General features: G+C 46.9%; 2 protein-coding genes and 1 long non-coding RNA gene across 9 annotated transcripts; 1 reads left to right on the forward strand and 2 right to left on the reverse strand.

The window, feature by feature from the left end:
• Window positions 1-6: 6 nt before the first annotated feature.
• Window positions 7-937, reverse strand: LOC109615263. Its single transcript, XR_002196237.1, has 2 exons — window positions 891-937; window positions 7-327 (listed from the first exon to the last, which is right to left on the reverse strand). It is a non-coding gene; the product is annotated as an uncharacterized LOC109615263 (long non-coding RNA).
• Window positions 938-1,442: 505 nt separating this feature from the next.
• Window positions 1,443-13,459, reverse strand: prpf4ba (pre-mRNA processing factor 4Ba). 5 transcript variants are annotated; one of them, XR_002196236.3, is made up of 16 exons: window positions 13,349-13,459; window positions 11,540-12,715; window positions 10,420-10,557; window positions 9,852-10,004; window positions 8,907-9,003; window positions 8,393-8,606; window positions 8,172-8,248; window positions 7,354-7,444; window positions 7,023-7,170; window positions 6,729-6,866; window positions 5,529-5,682; window positions 4,941-5,055; window positions 4,153-4,304; window positions 3,905-3,991; window positions 2,587-3,507; window positions 1,443-1,983 (listed from the first exon to the last, which is right to left on the reverse strand). XR_002196236.3 is itself a non-coding variant. In XM_020044189.3 (15 exons), exons 1-15 carry the CDS (start codon window positions 13,399-13,401, stop codon window positions 3,301-3,303), a joined length of 2,979 nt encoding a protein of 992 aa, XP_019899748.3. In that variant the 5' UTR covers window positions 13,402-13,459; the 3' UTR covers window positions 1,443-3,300. The 5 variants fall into 5 exon arrangements, 4 of the variants coding, with proteins under 4 accessions (XP_019899748.3, XP_019899747.3, XP_019899746.3 ...); XM_020044189.3 differs by having other exon boundaries at window positions 1,443-3,507; window positions 8,399-8,606; window positions 8,907-8,988; XM_020044188.3 differs by having other exon boundaries at window positions 1,443-3,507; window positions 8,907-8,988.
• A 199-nt stretch (window positions 13,460-13,658) lies between these two features.
• Window positions 13,659-21,586, forward strand: si:dkey-154p10.3 (zinc finger protein 3 homolog). 3 transcript variants are annotated; one of them, XM_013132002.4, is made up of 9 exons: window positions 13,659-14,002; window positions 14,363-14,900; window positions 15,141-15,819; window positions 15,962-16,058; window positions 16,775-17,002; window positions 17,209-17,342; window positions 18,798-18,921; window positions 21,043-21,154; window positions 21,278-21,586. In XM_013132002.4, the coding sequence occupies exons 2-9, from the start codon at window positions 14,376-14,378 to the stop codon at window positions 21,296-21,298; spliced, it is 1,920 nt and encodes a 639-aa protein (XP_012987456.2). In that variant the 5' UTR covers window positions 13,659-14,002; window positions 14,363-14,375; the 3' UTR covers window positions 21,299-21,586. The 3 variants fall into 3 exon arrangements, with proteins under 3 accessions (XP_012987456.2, XP_028971540.1, XP_028971543.1); XM_029115707.2 differs by having other exon boundaries at window positions 21,043-21,586; XM_029115710.2 differs by having other exon boundaries at window positions 13,668-14,900; window positions 21,043-21,586.
• The last annotated feature ends 616 nt before the right edge of the window (window positions 21,587-22,202 follow it).

The raw sequence follows: 22,202 nt of genomic DNA on the forward strand, positions 1-22,202 counted from the left end.
ATCAAATACCTTCGGCACACGTTTATTATATGAATGCACATGACAGGGTGTTACATTCTCAAGAGGACGGAATGTTCATATTGGTATTTCGTCACATTTTATCTAAGTGGTGTGCAGTTATTTGTGTTGGATGACATGAATAAAGTGAAGCATGTGATAAAACCTGTTAGGTACATTTCCTAGATGTATTCATGTTTTAACATTTCCTAACCATGTTTATGTTCCACTTTCTGGAAGTATCCGAGGGTGTCATCGGTGAACGTGTGTCTGGTCCTTACAAGGGAACCAGCGCTGACACATGGCAGGGGAAAGGCATTCTGGTTAACCCTGGGAAAAACAAACGTGTCGTTACCAAGGTGATCATAGGAATCTGGACATATTGATCAATAACAAGCAAGAGTATTACCTTATTGTTGATGGTCAGTTTGCCATAGATTTAGCCACATATTAAACCAAGTTCAAGCTGAATTAAGTAAAACTGCTCATGATTGCGTTTGTTCACAGTCCATAGGGCAAGATATTGAGTTCGTGAACAAATCAAAAATGTTTAAAATGGACTCAAAACCTCACCCAATCGGTTTAACGTTAATTATGATAACTGTAGTAGCTTCTGCTAATATACTTGAAATGGAACAGAACATTACGACATGACATCATGCCGATTACAGGTTGAATTAGTGGAATGACATCATACATGCCCAGCCTTCCTCCTCACAGACAGAGTTGTTTTTCTTTTAATAGGCCAAGACTGACACATTTGTCTCTCTTGACCTTCCCATGAGCTTCAGCCACACTGGGAGGACTTATAACCGAATGTATGTCTGTATGACAGAATTTGCTCTGCATTGTATGATGGGTCCATTGTTACAGACTCTTTATAGAACAGAAACCTTTGTGCAGATGAGGTTCCTTGTGTCTTCTCTAAAGGAACGGCACCTAGGATATACAGAGAACAAATGAACAAATGTCTTGGTTCAGCTTCGACAGATACAAGACAAGCCACCATGATTCCTTGATTATGGCAGTCTGAAACCAGTTAAGAACCTGGAGGATTAAACAAAACACTCAAAACACCCAGTCATGACTTATACTTCATTAACCAGGAAGCGTCTGTGTCACTTGGAAATAAATAAAAAGATCAATTGGATCTTGATTAAACTTGGAACCACAACATTTGTTAATACTCTTAAGTGGAACTAAGTAGTATCAAGAAGAAATTAAGTGAAAGTATGTCGCCATCAGATAAGACTACGGCGTCTTCCCAATTCTGAGCCTTTTTTCCCCCTAATTGGTATTTTCAAGAATCACACTTGAGGTAATTTTTCAAAAGACCCTTAGTGTAACAAAATATTAGAAATGTGGCTGCTTGAGAAAACACAGCACTCCTAGACATTTCCCATCTCCCCCGTGTTGTCATTTGCTTTTTGCAATCTACACTTGCCATCAAAAATGCCCTGGATAAGAGGCCTTGCGGAGGTCTGGTCTCTCTGAAAGTGAAGCCCAGGTCGGAGAAGGTGCTGGACTGTCTCGCTCTCAGCCCCCACAGGAAACATCAGTGCGGAAAAAAACAAACATCACAAACATCAGTTAGTTAGTGGAGAAAAAGCCCCACACCTTTTTTTTTTGCTCATTTGGTTTGAACTAAATCTAGAGTATACTAAGACAAATTATTCACTGTTGTTGAATTAGACATCCACCCTAAAAGCTCAGTTTAGGCTCGTCAAAATAGCATTAAGAATACATTCTAGTTAATTACACTAAGAATACATTCGGTTAATTATTGACACTTTCAGTGGCCTGAACATTGGCAGATTTATGTAGACATTTATGAAAAAGCCATAAATACTGCATTATCTAGTCATTTGGGCACGTTTATTTCCATTTTGCTCCTATAAGAATGTCACAATATTAATATAACAAAATAAAATAGATGCAATTACCGCTTATAACAAGCAGACCCAAAATCTCAGAGCAGGAATATCCCTGTATCAAAAGACAACATAGTCACAGAAACATGAAAACCAATGGCAAATACAGGAAAACAAAACATTTAAATATCCTTTTTTTTTTTTTTTTTTGCAGAACAACACACCTAACAAATTGTAAAACATGGTTTCGTATAAATGTACAGTAGCAGAGCATCCATGGTCACCCAACACATTGTATTGAATGGGACACAGGAACAAAAAAAGTATCCTTTACAGCAGAGCAAAAGAAATATGCGTTGTTCCTTTGTGACAGAAGTACACTGAAAGTGCTGTTGTCCATTGTAGCTAGCTGGCTACTGTCCCCACGATCTGGTTGTGTGACTGATTTCCTTGATAGACACTTTCACATTAATTATCAATAGTAATTTTTTTAGGTTTAAGAAACATATACTTTACTTCTAGAAACCTTGTCTCTAAACCAAGCCAACAGAAATTTTTGTCCGACGTTTCTTGTCATATATAAACCGTGCCTACGGAGCCTCTGGCTAAAGCAAGGTTTGTAACATAAAAAAAAGACATTTAAAAAAAAAAAAATGAATAAACATAACCAGGTGAAGTTGATGGGTTTTGTTTTTTGGAGGGGGGCTGAGTGGCTTACCTTAAATGTACCGAACATGGCATACAACTTGCTTTAAACATGTTGAGATGTCAGCAGGTGGGCTCAAGCAGGACCAAAGGACCACCAAGGGGTCCTTTGGTTTTGTCTCTGACAGACCTACTGGCAGATGGGGGGGGGGGATTACACCTGAGGGGATGTGGACGCAGACGGTGGTTAAACTGGCCCGGCGCCACATCACAACTCACAGGACAGGTAAGAACATTAGAACACGAGTCAGAAGAGCCGCCAAGGCTGCCGACTGCCAACATCCCATTCAAAAGGCTTTGCGCCCGGCTCCGCAGCCAGTCGGACGAACACCAATCAACCAAAACCCATGACGAAAAACTGTGAAACGGCCAATCAGCTGTGAAACGGCCAATCTGGACCAGCGTCCCCTGCTGGTCACAGCCTTGGCAACGGTGAATCCCAAAACGTGTCCCGGAAAATTTGTACAGCTACAACATCATTCACGTTCAGTCGCCTGAAACAGGGCCCGAACTGAAGATCTGAGTGGATGAGACCCAAACTTGTCTTCTGCGGTCAGGTCAGACCACAAGATCTTTGCATGTCATTATAAGGATGTGTTTTTCAAATGGGGCTGGGAGGACAGGACTACTTTGTCAGCTAAGTCTTCCAGCTCTAATAAATCGCAGGGTCCGACCAGAATGGGCCACGGCTTCTGCCGACGGGTGATGGCGACAGGGTGGCAGGCGGTTAGAAGATCTTCTCCTGGATGTAGGGGTGCTGCAGGGCCTGGTTGATGCTGATCCGCTTGGCCGGGTCCAGCATGAGGGTTCGGTCCAACAGGTCCTTGAGCTGGGCCACCTTCTTGCGCTGGTCCTCGGGGAGACGCTGGCAGCCCACCATGTCGGACAGCAGCTCCTTGGTAGGGTTGATGGTGCTCATCACTGTCACCTTCTCCTGTGAGGGCGGGACGGACGATGGGGGGAGGGGGGGGGAGTTGAAACCAGAAGTGGACAAAGTTTGAGTGCGAGTTGGTCGGGGTGAGACAACAGAAGCTTGAAAACGGCATTTTAGAAGACAGAAAATAGAGGAGAAGGGAAAACAATATGGCGGAGAGACAATTGGCACAGAAGGGAACACTACTGTGGGCTGTCATGGCCCTCACTAATGTTTAGTACCATATTCAGAAAACTGGGGTTCTTAAAATGGACATGGACATGGCTCAGCTTACTGCACGACGCCTAAGCCACCCAGGGTAAGCAAAGCTACTGACGTTCCCTGTAGGAGGTACCGCAGTCTCTGTTGCCAAAGTTCCCGCTGTCATGCCGTGTCAGACACCATAACAACCACCCACCCGTTCAGTAACCTTGTCCACTTCAGTGTACAGGAAGTTGAGGTTCTGGTCAAAGTGTTGGTCCTTGAACACGCCTTTCCTGATCATCTGTGAAGAAGGGGAAGAAAGAAGCCAATCGGTATCAGTTTCATCCTGAATTAGTGACGAAGGAAACTTCCTCACGGATCCCCACGAACTGGAGTTGCAGTACTGCAAGTTGACAGCAGTAAGGGGGAAGGCGGCGTTTCCCAGCGGACAGTCGCTCTCACCTTGTTGGGCATCTTGCCCTTGAGGTCCATGGCCAGTTTGATCATGTGGTTGTTGGTCTTTCCCGGGAAGAGGATCTTGCCGGTGTACAGCTCGTACAGGGTGCAGCCCACGGACCACATATCGATGCCGTAGTCGTACGGCTTCCCTATGACTGAGGAGAGACACGACACGGGCTTCACAGTGCAGCCTCCATCACACATTTCACAGTTTTAATGAGGTTCACTTAGTCACCGGCCGGATGAGTAGTTAGGGGCCACAACAAAACTGCAACCTGCCTTAGGTGGATGTTATGAGTCTGCAAAAAAATATTTGCTGTTATTCATGTTGAAGTAGCCCCCCCTCATCTGACTGGGGGGGGGGGGGGGGGTGACTGAACATCGGCCAGTTGTAGTCCTGGGATGCGTTAATTGAGCAGTTCCCAACTCCGGTCCTCAAGTACTCCCAAAGGCGCAACACATTTATGTTAGCAGATTCTACGCTAGTAATTATCAGACCCTCATTGAGTTTAACTGGGTGTGCTGGTCCAGGGCTAGAACTAAAACGTGTAATGTTCAGGGTACTCGAGGACCGGAGTTGGCAACCACTCCACTAACTTAACTAATCAAGGGTTTGACGAGGAGTTGATTTGGTTTGTGGCTGCATAAAAAAATAGTGGCACTCAAGTCAAGGGTTAGTGAAAAAACAAGACAGCGACAGGACATTCAAAGCCAACCCAGAAAGAAATATTTAAGGAAGAAAGACCAGGTGAGAATAACAAACAGAAAAAACCGAAGGAGCCGAGACTCACTAATCTCCGGCGCCCGGTAAAACCGGCTGACCAAGTAGGGGGTGATGTCATTCTCGGCCACGTGGGACGCCGAACCGAAGTCGCACAACTTCAGGATGGTTTTCGACTCGTTGACCTGCCGAGAACAAGTCAATCAGAAAAAGAAGCCACCCTTCCGCCAAACTTCTTTTTCATACAGTCTAAGCAGTGAGAAGCTTCTGTCGAACAAAGAACCGGGAGGCAAATCTGGTATATTATTGGTAGTAATTAGCAGGTGAGAATAGCCTGCATAGTAAACTAAAAGTGTTAAAACATTAACGTGTGGATTATAGAGGCAGAGGCATTGTACCATTGGCGTCTCTAAGCCGGTGAGCGGTGTTTGTTTACAGCCCTCTAACATCACATTGTACACACTGAGTGGGTTTAATTAGAGCCCAGCTGGGCTAGGCAACGCCTGGTCACGTGACCCGGCATAACCGCCCTGCTTGATTCGAACGCCGATCTCCGCAACCACCCCGAAAAGGAAGCGCAAATTAATCATTCTGAAACACACAACCCGGTCTGAAACACATGCTTTCCGTCAAATGTTTAGGTTTAGATGCGACGCACCAGGATGTTATCGGGCTTGATGTCGGCGTGCAGAATGTTGCAGCGTTTGAGCAGCTTCAGAGCCAGGAAGAGCTGCTGGCTGTAAGAGCGTACTGCCTTGATGTGGAGGCCCACGTCTTTGCCATACTTCTTCAGCACCTCGCGGAGGTTCATGCTGGGGAGGGGGAGGGGGGGAGAGACGTGCCACTTAGAATCTGGGGCTGGGTCACAAAATAACATTTAAGCACAGATGTAGTAACAGTACAACATGGGGTTTTAGTCAAACATTTACTTTAGTTCAGTCGTACATTTGTGCCGACATGCAATGTCAAACAGCATATTCTCATCAGTGACACCTTTTTTTTATGTATACTTTTATTTATACAATCTAGGTCTATAGGGAATATATCTACGCTGGATACTATGTCTCTTGGGTAAATCTAAAGAGGGAAAAAAAACCTAGTAAGCTATTCTGTTTAAACTACTGGAACTATATTGTTGCATTTTCAAGAAGATCCTTTGGAGGGGCACAGTTAGCTTGAACTTGTTCTGAGTGGTGAGTCAAAGCAGGATTGGAGGATCCTCTGTTTTCATTTAAATCTCCAGACATGGAGAAATGTTGGTTTCACTGTGAAAAATTTGTCTATGCAGCTGCCAACACCTTAAAACATGTCCACATCAACACCAAGCAAGACAGGAACACAAAGAAACACTTCAAATTGTATTAAAGCATTGTATTAAAGCAGCCTCTCGCACCTGACTGACCAGGATAAAGACATTATAAGAACAATAACAAATGTTATACATGTGGTTATCGTCAAAGTGCCTGATTACAAATTTCCCGCTCACCCACATTTCAGCAAACGGGTAGATTACAGCATGCTGTCATGAGTAGGAGACTGGAAGAGACACGCTAAAGAGGCTAACAGTCTTGGGTAGGACATGGAAAGAGATGCGCTAGAGGAGCTAACAGTGACAGCGTTGGGTAGAAGACGGAAAGAGACGCGCTAAAGAGGCTAAGAGTGACTATCTTGGGTAGGAGACGGGAAGAGACACATTAAAGAGGCTAAGAGTGATTATCTTGGGTAGAAGTCAGGAAGAGACTCGCTAAAGAGGCTAAGAGTGACAGACTTGGGTAGGAGACGGGAAGAGACACATTAAAGAGGCTAACAGTGACATTCTTGGGTAGAAGACGGGAAGAGACGTGTTACGTCTGTGTACCTGAGAGGCTCAAAGACCAGGCAGAGGTGCTGCTTGTGGTAGAAGTGTCGGAAGAGGCGCAGGCAGTGGAACTTGTCATCCGGGTCGGCATCGTTGAGTTTCTTCAGGAAGTCCAGCTCCTTGAGGCCGGTCTTCTGCCTGTCGGGACAAACGGCACGTGGATCAGACAAGGCGTCACTTTCGACCAGGACAGGCCTCCATATCAACCTTCTCAAGCTGAGGAAGCATCCCCACCGTTTCCAAATGTTTGTTTTGCCTCCTGAATGGGACCAGGTTCAGCTAGTTCGCACTCACATGAGCTCGTTATTGCGGATGATCTTGATGGCCACGTCCTGGCTAGTTCGAGCCACATCTCGGGCTCGTATGACGTTGCTGAACACGCCCTGACCCGTGTAGCCGTACACACTGTACCGCTTGTCCAGGATCTCCCCGATGTTAAGTCCTGGACAAGAAACAGAAATAACGTACGCCGGTGGGTAAGATGGGGGACAAATTCACAATTGCGCACCGCCGTACAGCAAATTAAGAACAGATGAACTCAAAACAGTCCCCTCCAACTGATTAATAACGGAATGGGCAAAGAAAAAAAGAAGCGATGGAGGGAATTACGGCTAAAGGGACTTACGGTAGTAGCCCTCTGCATCGGTCCAGTTGTCCCGGAGGTTGGGGTTTTCCTTGAAGTCTTTCCCGATGCCTGCAGCTCGAAGCCTTGCATTCTGCCGAGTAGCTACCAATTAGTTTTGGTGTGAAGTGAGACCCGCAACTTCAAGTAACTGCTTAATGTCATGGTAAAACACTGTGCTGTGAGTTCAGTTTAGTTTTTTGGTTTAGGAATGGATCTGTCAAGGGTAAATTATAAATAAATATTTGTGGAATTATTTTTTCTTTTTCATTTACAGTGTAGGCGATCTGTGTGGTTGGTGGTTTTGGTATTCCATCTGAAGTGACAGGCCTTCCTTCTAAAGGTCTTCTCCTTTACTCCCTGACTTTGTGTTTTCCCTCCCTCAGTGTTCCTTTTCCTGACAATGAGAGAGCACACAGTCCCAAGGGAACACCGACCTGCTCCTATAGAAAACCTGAACATAGTTCAAGTGCTAGTCGGACTTCTCACGATGTCTCAAGAGTCTCACAGTAATGCCAATGGATGATCTACGGCAAATTTCCACGCTCATCTCAACTCAGATTAGCGGTTCTTGGTCGCCTCACACAGTGATCCCCACCAAATAACCTGGTTTAGGGTTACCTAGTGACAAGAGAGGTGTTTGGACAGTAATAATAAAAGGACGACCCGAGACACAGACACCAGGCCGTGCAACCTTATCTGCCAGGATTATGTTCCACAGACAACTTCATTTAAACGCTGAAGGCGAAGTGGCATGATTGATGCGCTCAAAGAGGCCAAACAACACCACAGAGACAAAAAACAACAAGGGAAGTACTCACGTCAAAGTAGGCGATGAACATGTCATCTGATTCGGTGAACATATCGGGGGCAGATAGTTTTTTCAAGTTGGTCCCATCTAGGAAAGAATGGCGGCAGAGTTTAGGCTCAAGCACTGGTCCAACACACTGTGTGACGGGGCAGTTTCTTTACCTACTTTTAGCAGTTTCTCCACTGAAAAATGTGTACAGCCGAAATATAGATTTACTGTGCACAAACACACATTTACCATCCCTCCCGGGTTCGATGAGGTTGTGCTTGGCCTTGATGTTCTCCTCGAACGTGTTGACATTCTCCCGCTCATACTCTTTGACGTCGGCCGCTACACGCTCCAGGATGTCGTCGGGCGAGGGCGATCGGCTGCGCGGGCTGCTCTGGGGGCTGCTGGGCTCAGACGGAGCGGACAGGTTACTGTCCTCGTTTCCTCCCTTGTACTTCTGTTCATGGGACACACACACACACACGTCGAACTAACACACTGTCTCCCGTAAGCAGGCAGTGTACGACAAACAGCCATTTAAAAGAGGTTAAACATTTTGGGTAAGTTTTACGCACACAGATTAGGCCAGGTCCTGTCCAAAGAATTCCATTTCAGTAGAGATTCCCAATTTCGGTCAGATTATTTCTTTTGGTCCACGACTAGGCTTAATCTGGGTCCGTGAAATCGGCCCTTAAATTCCACGGCTGTTTTGAGAAGGTTGAAGGTGAGTCCAGAGAGTATGATAATGTCCACCCACCTGTATGATGGCGAGGCGCTGTAGCCTCCTCTGTTCGATGAGGGCCTCCTCGTCCTCCTCATCCAAGTCAAAGTCTTCCAGCCTGTTACAGGACACACTACATCAAATCACACACAATACGGTCAACAGACACAAACGCACGCCAGTCTGTGTGGTTTAATGAGATGGAAATGACAAGGTCGTAACCCTCGGCTTGCAGAGTTAGCTCATATTCTTACGAGCCCGGGGAAGTTTACAGTATAAGCGGGGAGCTAAATGAACGCGGGTAGGTGTAGATCTTTAAAACATAATGAAAACCGCCACGCCTATTCGGAAGACCAAATTATGCAGAGTTAGCATATACTTGGGACAATATAAGAACTTTTTTAAATGTCTTGTTCATATAATCTGGTTAAAATGACCAAATTTGACTGACAATGAAATCAATTGCATTCATTGTGGACTCTTCCTTCCATTAATGCATGCTTAACCCCTAACCCTATTCTAATTGCTGGAAGTGGCAAAGAACTTGGATACAATACATATACTGAACAAAAATGTAAATGCAACATGTAACAATTCCAACAATTTTTACCTGAGTTTCAGTTCATATAAGGAAATCATTCAATTAAAATAAACATATTACGCATTAATTTATTGGCTTCATATGACTTGGAATACAGATGTGTGTTTGGAACATTTCGGGACCTTTTATTTCAGCTCATGAAACATGAAACACTTTACATGTTGCGTTTATTTATTTTTGTTCAGTTGAATACAAATAGGACGTTTTTGTGCCTTTTTCTAAAAAATAAAATAAAAAACTTCAACAACTTCATAAGGTAAAGTAAAAGCCAGGTAGAGGACAGAATGAACCAGTCAACACCAAAGCCTAAACCTGACGTAAACAACAAAAACAAAACAAAAAAAATCTATCCACAGCCAAACAAACTCCACTACGCCTACATCTCGTCTTCAGAGTCGTCCTTGTCGACCCTCATTCCCTCAGACAGGCTGCCCTTGAACTTGTCTTCTCTGTCCCGGCTCCGTCTCTGCTTTCGCTCCTGGGATCTGGACCTCCAGCTGGACCTCCGTGCCAGCCTGTCTCGGTCCATCGACCTATGTACAGCAGCCAAGGGTTGCAAAGAACTGAGTATCTCATTGGTTCCATGCAGAAGATTTCCTGCCCTTCGAAGGTTCTTTGAATAATAATGAGATTATTAACTTAGATGCCACGTAAACCTAGGAACAACTGGGAAGGGGAAGTTCAACCCTCCCAGTAATGTGTTGACTTACTGGCTGTAAATGTTTGAGGTCAATGGATTGTTTTCAGGGTCATCAGACAGAATAGGTGTAGGCCTTGTCAAACTGGTGGGGCTTTAGGGGGTACTAACTCAGAAACAGCTGGAGGGATTTCCAGAGCCGAGGCGTGACCCTGAGGAAGGCCTTGTTGCCAAAGCTCTGGAGTAACCACTTTAACAAGTAACAAGTCACTTTTTTAAATAAAAGTAAACACTTCTGCACTAACACCCACCTCCTCCTGATTGGAGACCTGCTATGTCTCCTGGGAGAGCGAGACCTCCTCTTAAAAGGTGAACGGCTGAACCTCCGCCGGGCCCCGAGCCCTGGGCTAGCTGCCCTGCGGCCTCCTGCTTCCTCTTGGCTCCGAATCCTGAAAACCACGCAGCAACAAGACAAGAGGTTACACATTCCATGGTCTTTGTGAATTACCTAGATGATTCATTTCCATGGTCTCTGTATATTAACTAGATCATTCCTTTGGTGTATGACAGAGACTGGGCTGTGTTTGTTTGAAAGTCTTGTGTAATGAAGACATGTAGAGATGGAATGCACAACTTCTTTTCTATTCAGCTAGAATATGTTGCCACCTTTTCTTTGTCCTCTAAACCAATGATTTGTTGGCAATGTGTGGTCTTTTAGAAGGGCAAATGTCTGAAAAAAACTTTTCTCAGTCTCCTCCAGTTTTAAACTTTAGGAGGACATGAGGTCCTGGTCCACACCTGCGGAGTACCTGGTTTGGGGGGCCCGTTGCTGTCCCTGTCCTTGTCCACCTGGTCATACTTTTGACTTAGTCTAAAATCAAATAGACCTGGATTTAGCCCAGAGAAATGTATAAATAATTCCAATTGGACTCTTAATATTTCACCCGGCTCAGCCAGAACAGGAATGGTCACCCCTCTGAGCCTGGGTCCTCTCTAGGTTTCTTCTTAGGGAGTTTTTCCTAGCCACTGATATTCAACACTACTGTTGTTTGCTCCTTGGGGTTTAAGGCCGGGTGTCTCTGTAAAGCACTTTGTGACAACTGCTGTTGTAAAAAGGGATTCATAAATAAATTTGATTGATTGAAATAGGCTTTCTGAAATAACATTTGCCGCTGATACTGCTGATCATTGCATTTTCAATAAGGATTTACTTGAGGGAATGGTGATGTGTGGTTTTAACTTGCCTCGTGTGGTACCTACAAACCAAATAGAAAGCAGCCAAACATGGCAGGACTAACCTGAGTTTGCTGATAATAAACACATTTTCATTACGTTTTTTCTCCTCAAAAACACTAACACAGTTAATCCGTATTTCATCGAAAAGGCCAGACTGCCTTACTTTTTGTGTGATGTGGGTGTATGTGTCCTAACCTCCCAGGGGAGATCCTCATCTCTCTCCTTCGACTCTCCGGGGAGCGTGAGTGGCCTACTCTGAGCGGTGGCGGTGACCTGGCCCTCCGCTCAGCTGCCTGGGGGCCCGAAGAGGACTCCCGCGGTTCCCGGCGCTGTGACGGGGATGTGCTCTGCCTCAGGGTGGGGACTGGCAGTCTCTCCCGAAGGCAAGGAGAGCGGTTCTCCTTTCCAGAAGAAGCCTCCTTGGCATCTTTCCGGTCCACGTCCCCTTCTGTGTCCGGCCGTCTGGCCTTGGAATCGTTGGACTGCCCGGGTGACTTGCGGTTGCTGCCGCTGGGCTCCTGGCTTGGGGCTTCTCTGCCTTGAGCTGGCGGGGTGTGTCTCCTAGAGCCGGCGGGAGACTTGGATGCACGCGCCTTTTCTTTGAAGCACTCCGCACTCCTAGAATGTCTCCGTCTGTCGCAATCCCTGGACGTGCTACTTCCTCTCGTCACAACCTTGGTCTTCACGTCTGTCCCGCTCTTCCTGGCGTTTTTACAGGGACTGCCCTGAGTAGCTTTCGCGGGGTCCGTCGACTCTCGTCCGACTCTAGCGGTGTCCTTAGCTGTCTGCAAGTCTGAACTGGCCCCTGTCGCGTCCCTGCGCCACGGCTGCCCATTGTGTACCCATTCCCTCTGATACCCCCCACTTCCCTCCCCCTCCCCCTCCTCCTCCTCCTCCTCCTCCTCCCCAGACTGGTAGCCCTGGAGGATGAACCCCCTACCCCCCTCAGTCAGTTCACCATCGAGCTCGGCTTGGATCAAGGCCCTCTGTTTCTCCAGCTCCTCTAGAAGCGTCATCTCGTCGTCTTCCAGTCCTGGCTGCTTGGTGGAGGTGGAGTACAGGGGTGCATCGCTGTTCCCACTTGGGGGGAATCCTTCGGTCGATGGGCCGTCTTTGCGCTTGCGCCTCTTGTGCTTGTGCCGGTGCTTGTGGCGACGTTCTTTGTCCTCGGGGGAGGGGTGCTTGTGGCGCTTGTGTTTGCTGCGGTGCTTGTGTTTCCTCTTCTTAGCCTTGGCAGAGCTTGCAACAATGCCGAGCTTTGAGGTACTGGAGGCGACCTTCCCGACACTGCCCCCTTCCTCATCTCCATCTGACAGCCCCTCGTCTTCGTCTTCATTATAACTTCTCTCAGAGGTCCCTGGGTCCTCTCCACTGCTCGGCCAAATTATATGCAAAAGAGTGTCATAATTGGAGAACTGGAATGCCGTAATTTGTACATTTCTCAACTACTGCTGGTTTATTATTTTACTTATAAGTTGCAACATTTGAGTTTCTCAAACCTCTTCTTACTTTTCAGTTGAGAACCCCACCGCCCCCCAGTCGTTTCACAATGTTGATATTGCAGACTTAGTCAAAGTTAGATACGTTAGCCGAGACCTTTGAGAGCCTGGCAGAGACACTGAAACTAAGCTAAACAAGGGTTATAAGCTAGCTGGCTAATCGTATTCCGAATTACGGTAATCAGACTGAGCATCCATAAATGACACTGGCTTGCAAGTTCGCTAAATAACTTGACTATTTCACTACGTTTATTTGCGAAATGGGATTTTATTTTCACTAACCAGTGAACTTAACCTTTTTAGCTAGGAGCGGACTGTAGCTAGCTTATTTAGGAACGTCATCTACCTGGAATAGATTGACAGTGTACATAGGCTAGCACTACCGGGCTTCGACGATTATAGAATGCATTATTTATTAAAAAATACATTTGAATCTGACACAGGCAGGATCACCTCTCCTAAAAGCTATGAATGTTGCCTTAACACAATTTAAAACATTTCTTACGCTTGGTTCCTCTCGCTGTCACCACTTATAAAGTCCATGGCAGCCATTTTCATTGTTTACTTTGGACATGCGCACTGGATAGCAAAACAAGAAATGTCAAGGCACTGTCGTTGAAGTTCTATGCATATGCATTATTGTGTGCATTGTTTATATCTGAGATTTCGAAAGAGCTGGTATTTTTTGGTGTATATTTTCTTGCTACCCATTATTTTACAATTACTTAATAAATAACGTGTTTGGATATTTAAATTAGCTGCACATAAACAAACAATTCTAACATTGACAGTGGTCCCTAAATGTCCGCACGGATTGTCTCCTTTGCTGCCTGGATTCCGTTTCGGACGTGTTTACATTTAATAAAGCATCCTAGCTAATCATAGTTGATATAACCACAGTACTTACATTGAGGGTTAATTAAACGTATTTAATTTAACTCTGACACTCCAACCTAGCCCATTGATAGTATACGCGGGTAGCAAATGAAGTATCTGGTTATGTTAGCTAGCTACTGTAGCTAGATAGGAGTTTTCAAGACCAAGGACAAGGTTCAGCCAGGTAAGGCTGTGGTGACAAAAGGAGATGGTCATTCACGCTGAGCTGCGGTCATCGCGGCGATCCAATGTGTAACCTAGCTAGCTATGGTTAGCTTCCGCGGTGAGTTTATTGCACAACGTACTAGACTAGTATGTTCTATACACCTAATCAAGCTACGTACGTATTTGAATTTGGAGATGTGAATGTGTTGATGTCGATGTGTTTTCTAAAGCTAACTTGTCTTGCAGTGTGTACTTGACCATTAGATATTTATATTATTATAGCTACATCGATAACTGCAGCCACGGTGCAATATATTCTCTGTTAAATATTTTGTCATATCTAGCACGGTCAATACACGGCCAGGAAAGTGTAGCACAAACCAAGGTATTTCTTGTGTATTGCATCCCAAACATTTATCTTATACCTGCATGTTATTAGTTATTCATGCAGCCTGTCTCACCCAATCTCTCTGCTCAGTTCAATTCATAGAATGAGTCCAGTCAAAGATGACTTTCAGGACATCAGTCCGGTCACACTACGACTTTCAGAGAACACTGTCACCTCGAGCCTGTACTGTGCCACTGCTAAGGGGCTGGACCCCCGGGTAACCTCCCTAGTTGAGTCCTTCCTGGTCGAAGTCTACCGCTGCAGGGCTTGCCAGTACAGCAGCAGCCTAAAAGTCAGTGTCCACACGCACATACTGGAAAGACATGACTCCCGCGCCGGCCTGCCCTGCCTTGAGAAGGACGATGCCCTGGGGATGGAGGTCGGGACGAGAGGTGACAGAGAAAACGACCACGGCGATGAACTGGACCCGAATGGTTATCACCTGGAGGATCATCTCCACTCCAGCTCAAAGGATGCTGATGAAGACCAGATGGATCACATGGGCTTGGAGCGCTTGTCCTTCCTGCTGCCCATGTATGGCATGCTGCCCAACATCAGTCCCCGGTCATGTGACATGGCTCTGAGCGCCAACTCGGACGCTAGCCTCCAGATCGCGCAGTCCTGTGAGGTAAGCTGGCGAGGGTCCCGGGAGCAGGTTAGGAGAGTGGGGGCAGCGTTGTGGGTTTGGAGAAGCTTAAGGGTCGGCTGAAATGCTTACCGAACCTGTCACGATAAGTCAGTGTTTAAGATCCGTTTCTGATGCATTGAAAGAGAAGATTTGGATCTAGAGAATAGGAAGATGGACTTGTTTTTCACCCTGCCAATTCTATGCAGTCAGTTTTGTTGATCCCGTTCTGGTCCTGTGCAGGTGAGCACGTTGTTTGAGGAGGAGAGACACGGAGCTGCGGATGAAGAGGAGAGTGTGTTCCGATTGGACGCGGCCGGCTCTGTCAACCTGTCCTGTCCAATGGGATCAATGGCGGCGACGGAGCCAGAGGCTAAGGATGAGGAAATGGCCCAGTCAGCTCACCTCATGACCCTGGGTCTCTGTCGTATCTCCACTGCCAAAAAAGGCCCGTCAGGCAGAGCCGGTACCCATGTTCCATCGACTCCGGTCGGGCAAGAGGGCTTGGAGTCCGACACCTCGCTCGATGAAAAGATGGATGACAAAATATCCCAGCGCCAGGGGCAGCAATCTGCTCCTCCCGGTGGCTCTAAGCAGCGATGGTCACTCTCCTGTGTTCTCTGCCGCGCCACCCTGGCCTCCAAGCACCTGCTTGAGATCCACCTGAAATGCCACGACGGGGCCCGGGCCTTCAAATGCCTCCAGTGCGGCTGGACGTCAGCCGGCTGGGGTGAGATGGAGCGCCACTGGCGGGCCCACGGTAAGAGGCGGAGGCGAGTGGACCGGGACAGAGGCTCCAGGCCTCACAGCTGCCGGGTTTGTCCCCGGAGGTTTCGGAGCGCCAGGTCCCGGGATGCCCACGAGCGGCGGTACCACAGCCAGCGGCAAGAATGCTTCACCTGCTTGCACTGTGACTACAGTGGTGAGAGCCTCTTTAAAACTGAGCCACGTTTCACACCATGTCCCTATACTCTGCCTAACCGTGACTTTCAACAGGGACGAGCATGTTTATATTGGTATAGGTCACGCCGAATGAACACAATTATCGCACGTCTGTCTTCCAGATAAGTCATGGGACAGGTTGCACAAACATATTCTGTCGGAGCACAGAACCTTCCGGGTCCGGCTGACCGACACGGATGGACGTGGCGCCCGTGTGGCGTAAGTTTCCCAGCTGTTGCATGATCCCACTCTGAACCAACCCTCTCGCCCTGCCAGTGTTTTGCATTGTATTGTTTGTGGCAGTGGATGTATTTGAAAACACCCTTCTCCTCTTCCTTCTGAGGTAATTACTAGGGCTAATCGTTAGACATGGCATGTGTGAAAAGGCCAAGACTGCTGGCGTTTTCTGGGACACGGCCACTGGCGCTCTTTAACCGGTTCTAAGGTTCAGTGAAACTGAAATTGAATTCCTTGTTGCCGGTTTGCCAGTTTTATACAGCAAGCCACGCCCACGTTTCATTTTGGTGACTGGGACTTGGACCTAACTAACTGGATTTGAGAGTACACCGTTTGGTTCTTGAACGCTATGTGTTATGGATGCCTCTGCAGTACAGAAAGAGATTTTGTACGTCACTAGAACCCCAAATATAAGATTGTTTGTCCTGTTATCTGAAATCGCTATTGTAAACAAACACTTTACATTCTAATTTTAGCTAACCGCTAAAATTAGCATCTGAAGGATGGCCAGTCCCCACGTTAATGGCTCATTTTTGAGTTGCATTTTTCCAGCTCAGTCATGTTTCGACTGTTCACCAAAACAATGATGGGGTCCACCCATCTCTCAGCTATCTATATAATAATAGCAGGGTGACCCAATTTGTTGTTTATTTGAACTGCTGATTGCCAATTTTAATGTTGCCCTCACCGACTTACAGACCTGCTTCGAGGAACTTGACCCACGAAGGCTTGTATCCACCAGACCTAGAGGGAGGGAAGCCAGAGAATTGGTGCCATGCCAGGAAGAAGAAGGAGAAGAAGAGGAGGCCGAAACGGACAAATGGCAGAATCGATGAAGAGGAGAGAGGCGAGGACCTGGGGCAGAAAAAGGAGGAGTCTGTGAGGAGGAGAGGAATTAAGGAGTTCTGCTGCGCCCTCTGCAACAGGTAGTCAAGCAAGAGGTGCCGCAGTAACACATTCCACCACATGGGGTCATTGTTTTTGTTGTGGAAGATGTTCACCTAACAGCAGACGCGCCCACCGTTTGGGAGGAACCTGTGTAGTGCTTATAAGGACTTTAATGGCACCTTATAAAGCACGCAGGGCCGTGTGTTATGAATCTCTGAACAAGCCCCGTTTCCTGCCCTGACAGGAAGTTCTCCACCAGGCTGACGATGAGGCGCCACATGGGGATCCATCAGGAGGACAAGCCCTTCGAGTGTCCCCACTGCCAGTACAGCACCCGGCTCAAGGCCTCACTAGTACAACACCTCAGAGTCCATACAGGTACTGGTCTCCAGACGTCATCCAGTCATCAGCTTCTCTTGTTAGCCTAAGTACACACACCCCCAACAGTACACACACCCCCAACAGTACACACACCCCCAACAGTACACACACCCCCAACAGTACACACACACACACACCCAACAGTACACACACACACACACACCCAACAGTACACACACACACCCCCAACAGTACACACACACACACACCCCCAACAGTACACACACACACACACCCCCAACAGTACACACACACACACACCCCCAACAGTACACACACCCCCAACAGTACACACACACACACACCCCCAACAGTACACACACACACCCCCAACAGTACACACCCCCAACAGTACACACACACACCCCCAACAGTACACACACACACCCCCAACAGTACACACACACACCCCCTACAGTACGTGAGTGTTGTTCATGCCATGCACCTTGATGTTCTAGTTGGTGCGCGAACTCTGGCCGTTGGCCAACTCTTCAGCGGACAAACGCTTATTGTCAGGAGACAGGAAAACCTTTGGGTTTTTTGGGGGGGGTTTAGGAACAGAAAAGCTTTTGATCACTTGGGCACCGTGCGCAATCACTGACAGACAGCTGAGTTTTTGAAATCCAGGGTCAGGGAAAGATGTTGGATGAGTGACTGGACGCTCGATAATTAGCCCGGTGTTTGCTCGTTCGACTGTGGTTATTAGAGAACCTTTCCCAGACATCCTGTCCCGACATTGACTTAGCTGTGTTGTCATGGTTGTGCCGTTGAGGTGACACAAAGTGCTGTGGGCTTCATGACTAAAATCCTCATCTCATATAGGCTAGTTTTCCATTCCAATGACAGGATGTATATACACCATAAAAACACAATGGGTATATTTTGTAAAGTTTAGATATTCGGTCGACCGTGTACAGAGGAAAGCAGACCCCGAATATTTACAAAACATTTCAGATTTTTCTTCTGGTGTTAGGAGGCACTGAGTAACAGAGCAACACAGGCAGTTACGACCACAAACATGTTTGTTGTCGAGCAACTGAGCATAGCAGGCATTTAGAGAAATGCCCGAAACTAGGTTCCCCACATAATTGGGTTGACAAAAAGGAAACTTTTTGGGGGGAGGTTGTTTTCTGCACTGTTCAACCAATCCAAGTGGATTGCATTGTAGTTGAAGTCCTCAAACAGCCACAAGGACTGTACTGTAGCACAAACCTCTTCCATGAAAACGGTTCGATATTCACATCAAAATGAACAAAATATTTAAATCCCCAAATGACATTGTTTTTTGTTGCTCCAACACTGTTCTGATCTCATTCGTAATGTTTTATTGAGTTTTCGGACAATAAGATTGTGATGCATTGTGATGAAATTTAATTTCAGTCATTTAACAGAGATTTCTCAGCAGGTCATTATCACTCTGCGACCCCTGACCTGTTAACTATCACCCTGTAGGTGAGAAGCCCTTCAAATGCCCTCAGTGTCCCTACGCCTCAATCGACAGCAGCTCCCTGCGCCGACACTCCCGCACACACACACAGGAGAGGCCCTACTGCTGTCCATACTGTCCCTACAGCAGGTAACCACACACACACACACACACACACACACACACACACACACAGGAGAGGCCCTACTGCTGTCCATACTGTCCCTACAGCAGGTAACCACACACACACACACACACACACACACACACAGGAGAGGCCCTACTGCTGTCCATACTGTCCCTACAGCAGGTAACCACACACACACACACACACACACACACACACACACAGGAGAGGCCCTACTGCTGTCCATACTGTCCCTACAGCAGGTAACCACACACACACACACACACACACACACACACACACAGGAGAGGCCCTACTGCTGTCCATACTGTCCCTACAGCAGGTAACCACACACACACACACACACACACACACACACAGGAGAGGCCCTACTGCTGTCCATACTGTCCCTACAGCAGGTAACCACACACACACACACACACACACACACACACACACAGGAGAGGCCCTACTGCTGTCCATACTGTCCCTACAGCAGGTAACCACACACACACACACACACACACACACACACACAGGAGAGGCCCTACTGCTGTCCATACTGTCCCTACAGCAGGTAACCACACACACACACACACACACACACACACACACACAGGAGAGGCCCTACTGCTGTCCATACTGTCCCTACAGCAGGTAACCACACACACACACACACACACACACACACACACACAGGAGAGGCCCTACTGCTGTCCATACTGTCCCTACAGCAGGTAACCACACACACACACACACACACACACACAGGAGAGGCCCTACTGCTGTCCATACTGTCCCTACAGCAGGTAACCACACACACACACACACACACACACACACACACACACAGGAGAGGCCCTACTGCTGTCCATACTGTCCCTACAGCAGGTAACCACACACACACACACACACACACACACAGGAGAGGCCCTACTGCTGTTCATACTGTCCCTACAGCAGGTAACCACACACACACACACACACACACACACACAGGAGAGGCCCTACTGCTGTTCATACTGTCCCTACAGCAGGTAACCACACACACACACACACACACACACACAGGAGAGGCCCTACTGCTGTCCATACTGTCCCTACAGCAGGTAACCACACACACACACGCACTTTACCTAGAGCAGATAACCAGACAGACACACACACACACAGGAGAGGCCCTACTGCTGTCCATACTGTCCCTACAGCAGGTAACTACACACACACACACACACACACACACACACACACATACACTTTACCTAGAGCAGATAACCAGACAGACAGACACACACACACACAGGAGAGGCCCTACTGCTGTCCATACTGTCCCTACAGCAGGTAACTACGCACACACACACCCACACACACACACACACACACACACATACACTTTACCTAGAGCAGTTAACCAGACAGACAGACACACATACAGACACACACCGTTTATTTTCATCTCTACTCCTCAATGGCAGCCTTTGTCCACCACTCCAGTCTCCCACACACTGGCTCCTCGATAAAAGTCTCGGTAGTAGCCTTCAGCCAAAATCCAAGTTCGCAGGCAAAATGTTATTATTGATAGGCTGAGAGGCAGGATTCTGTCCACTGGGGAAACCACGCCATCCACTTCCATTCGGGGGAAGGTCATTGCTTGGCAACAGAAATGGTCAAAGAAAACGAAGGCGACTGAAATTAGGATGGATGGGCTTTGACATGGTAGAGAAGCGATTCAAACAAGTCCGTTAGAGGAGGTACAAGAGCAATATGTATCGACAAAAACACGACGGTGCAAGAAATGTATGGAAAGAATTGCTTTCTGACGATCGCACAGAAATAAGGGCTTTGACACAGTGTCAGGTTGACACTTCAGAGGAGCTTTATGAGCTAAACAAAGTTTGACTTCTCCGACAATATCTTTGTACTGAACAATGCACACCTCTCTCTCTCTCTCTCTCTCTCTCTCTCTTTTTTTTTTATCTTCTGCATCTCTGTCATCTTGTGCTTTTCTCTATGGCCATCCCTGTCTTTCTGTCTCTCTCTCACTCTGTATGTCTCTTTATGGCCATATCTGACTTTCTGTCTACCTCTCTCTGTATCTCTCTCCTTTTGTCTTTTTGTTTGCCTCTGCCTCCATTTTTCTGCAGCATCCAGAAAAAGAGCTTGGACCTCCACGCCCGACGCCACCACACGGGCGAGTCCTTCCCCTGTCACCTCTGCCCATACACCACCCCGGACCGCCAGCTGCTACTGCGCCACGTACGCAAGCACCACGCCTCTGAAACAACCCCCCCTGTTGGGACCAAGGGCATCCAAATGCCCAGAATCCTCTCTGAAGGAAACATCCCACAATCCTGAAAAATTGCTTTTTTTCCCCCTCAGGCACTGAATGAAACTGACTGAAATACAGAGAGAGGAGTTGGACTCATCAAGACTAGTTTTAGTTGCCTAATAAACACGACCCTCATGAATGGAAGTAGTTTTTAACAAATTAGCCGTATATTTTAGAACACCTCACAGTAAAAACCTATGCATTTTCTGAGAAGGTTATGAGGTTTCGGTCTGAAAGAAGATTCTTTCAGATCTATTCCCATTTCCTCTTTTGCTTACAACAGACAAGTGTTTTTTGTTATAAACCCGGAATTTAACCAAACACTTTATTTAGAAAATAAAATGTCATACTTTTCATAACTTCCTGCGTGTGCCGAGTTTTCTATAAAAACTGTAAGCATCTACCTGAAACTAACCAGATCGCCAGCTAGAGTAAAGCTAGCAGAAAGATTTCACAATAACCAAGTGTCAGATGGGGGAACAAATATTTCTCCCATTGTATGCTTTGTTTTTCCCAACAGAGGGAATTGCTGCCTTTGCCAAAATGATCTGGAAACCGTTTCTAAAAGTCTTTCATTAGAGCCGGTATCCAAGGCGACTGGTGAGGGGTTACATAATAATGTGGGGTTCAGGGACAGACTGTGGCTGGAATTTTCTTTCCCCATCCCACAAGTTTCTCTTTAACCACTTGTTATTTATACCTCAGCAACAGCGAAGCCTGAGGAATGGTTGTATGTCAGTGATTTTATAGAGCAGTCCTACCCTTTGTTCTTGAGCAAAGGGATCTGTGGTACTAGAGGGAAATAATTCATGTGCACTGTACGTTTGACTGTGCTGAAGCTGATCTCATAGCAGTGCTGGGTGGAAACTCTGGAAGTTGAGTTAATACTATTACACTGTTGGGTGTGATCATGAGCTCCTTGGGAAGTTGGGTTAATACTATTAGAATTCACATAGAATACAGTACTGTTGTTTT

Source organism: Esox lucius, chromosome 3 (genome assembly GCF_011004845.1).
Source record: "Esox lucius isolate fEsoLuc1 chromosome 3, fEsoLuc1.pri, whole genome shotgun sequence".
NCBI lineage: Eukaryota > Metazoa > Chordata > Actinopteri > Esociformes > Esocidae > Esox > Esox lucius.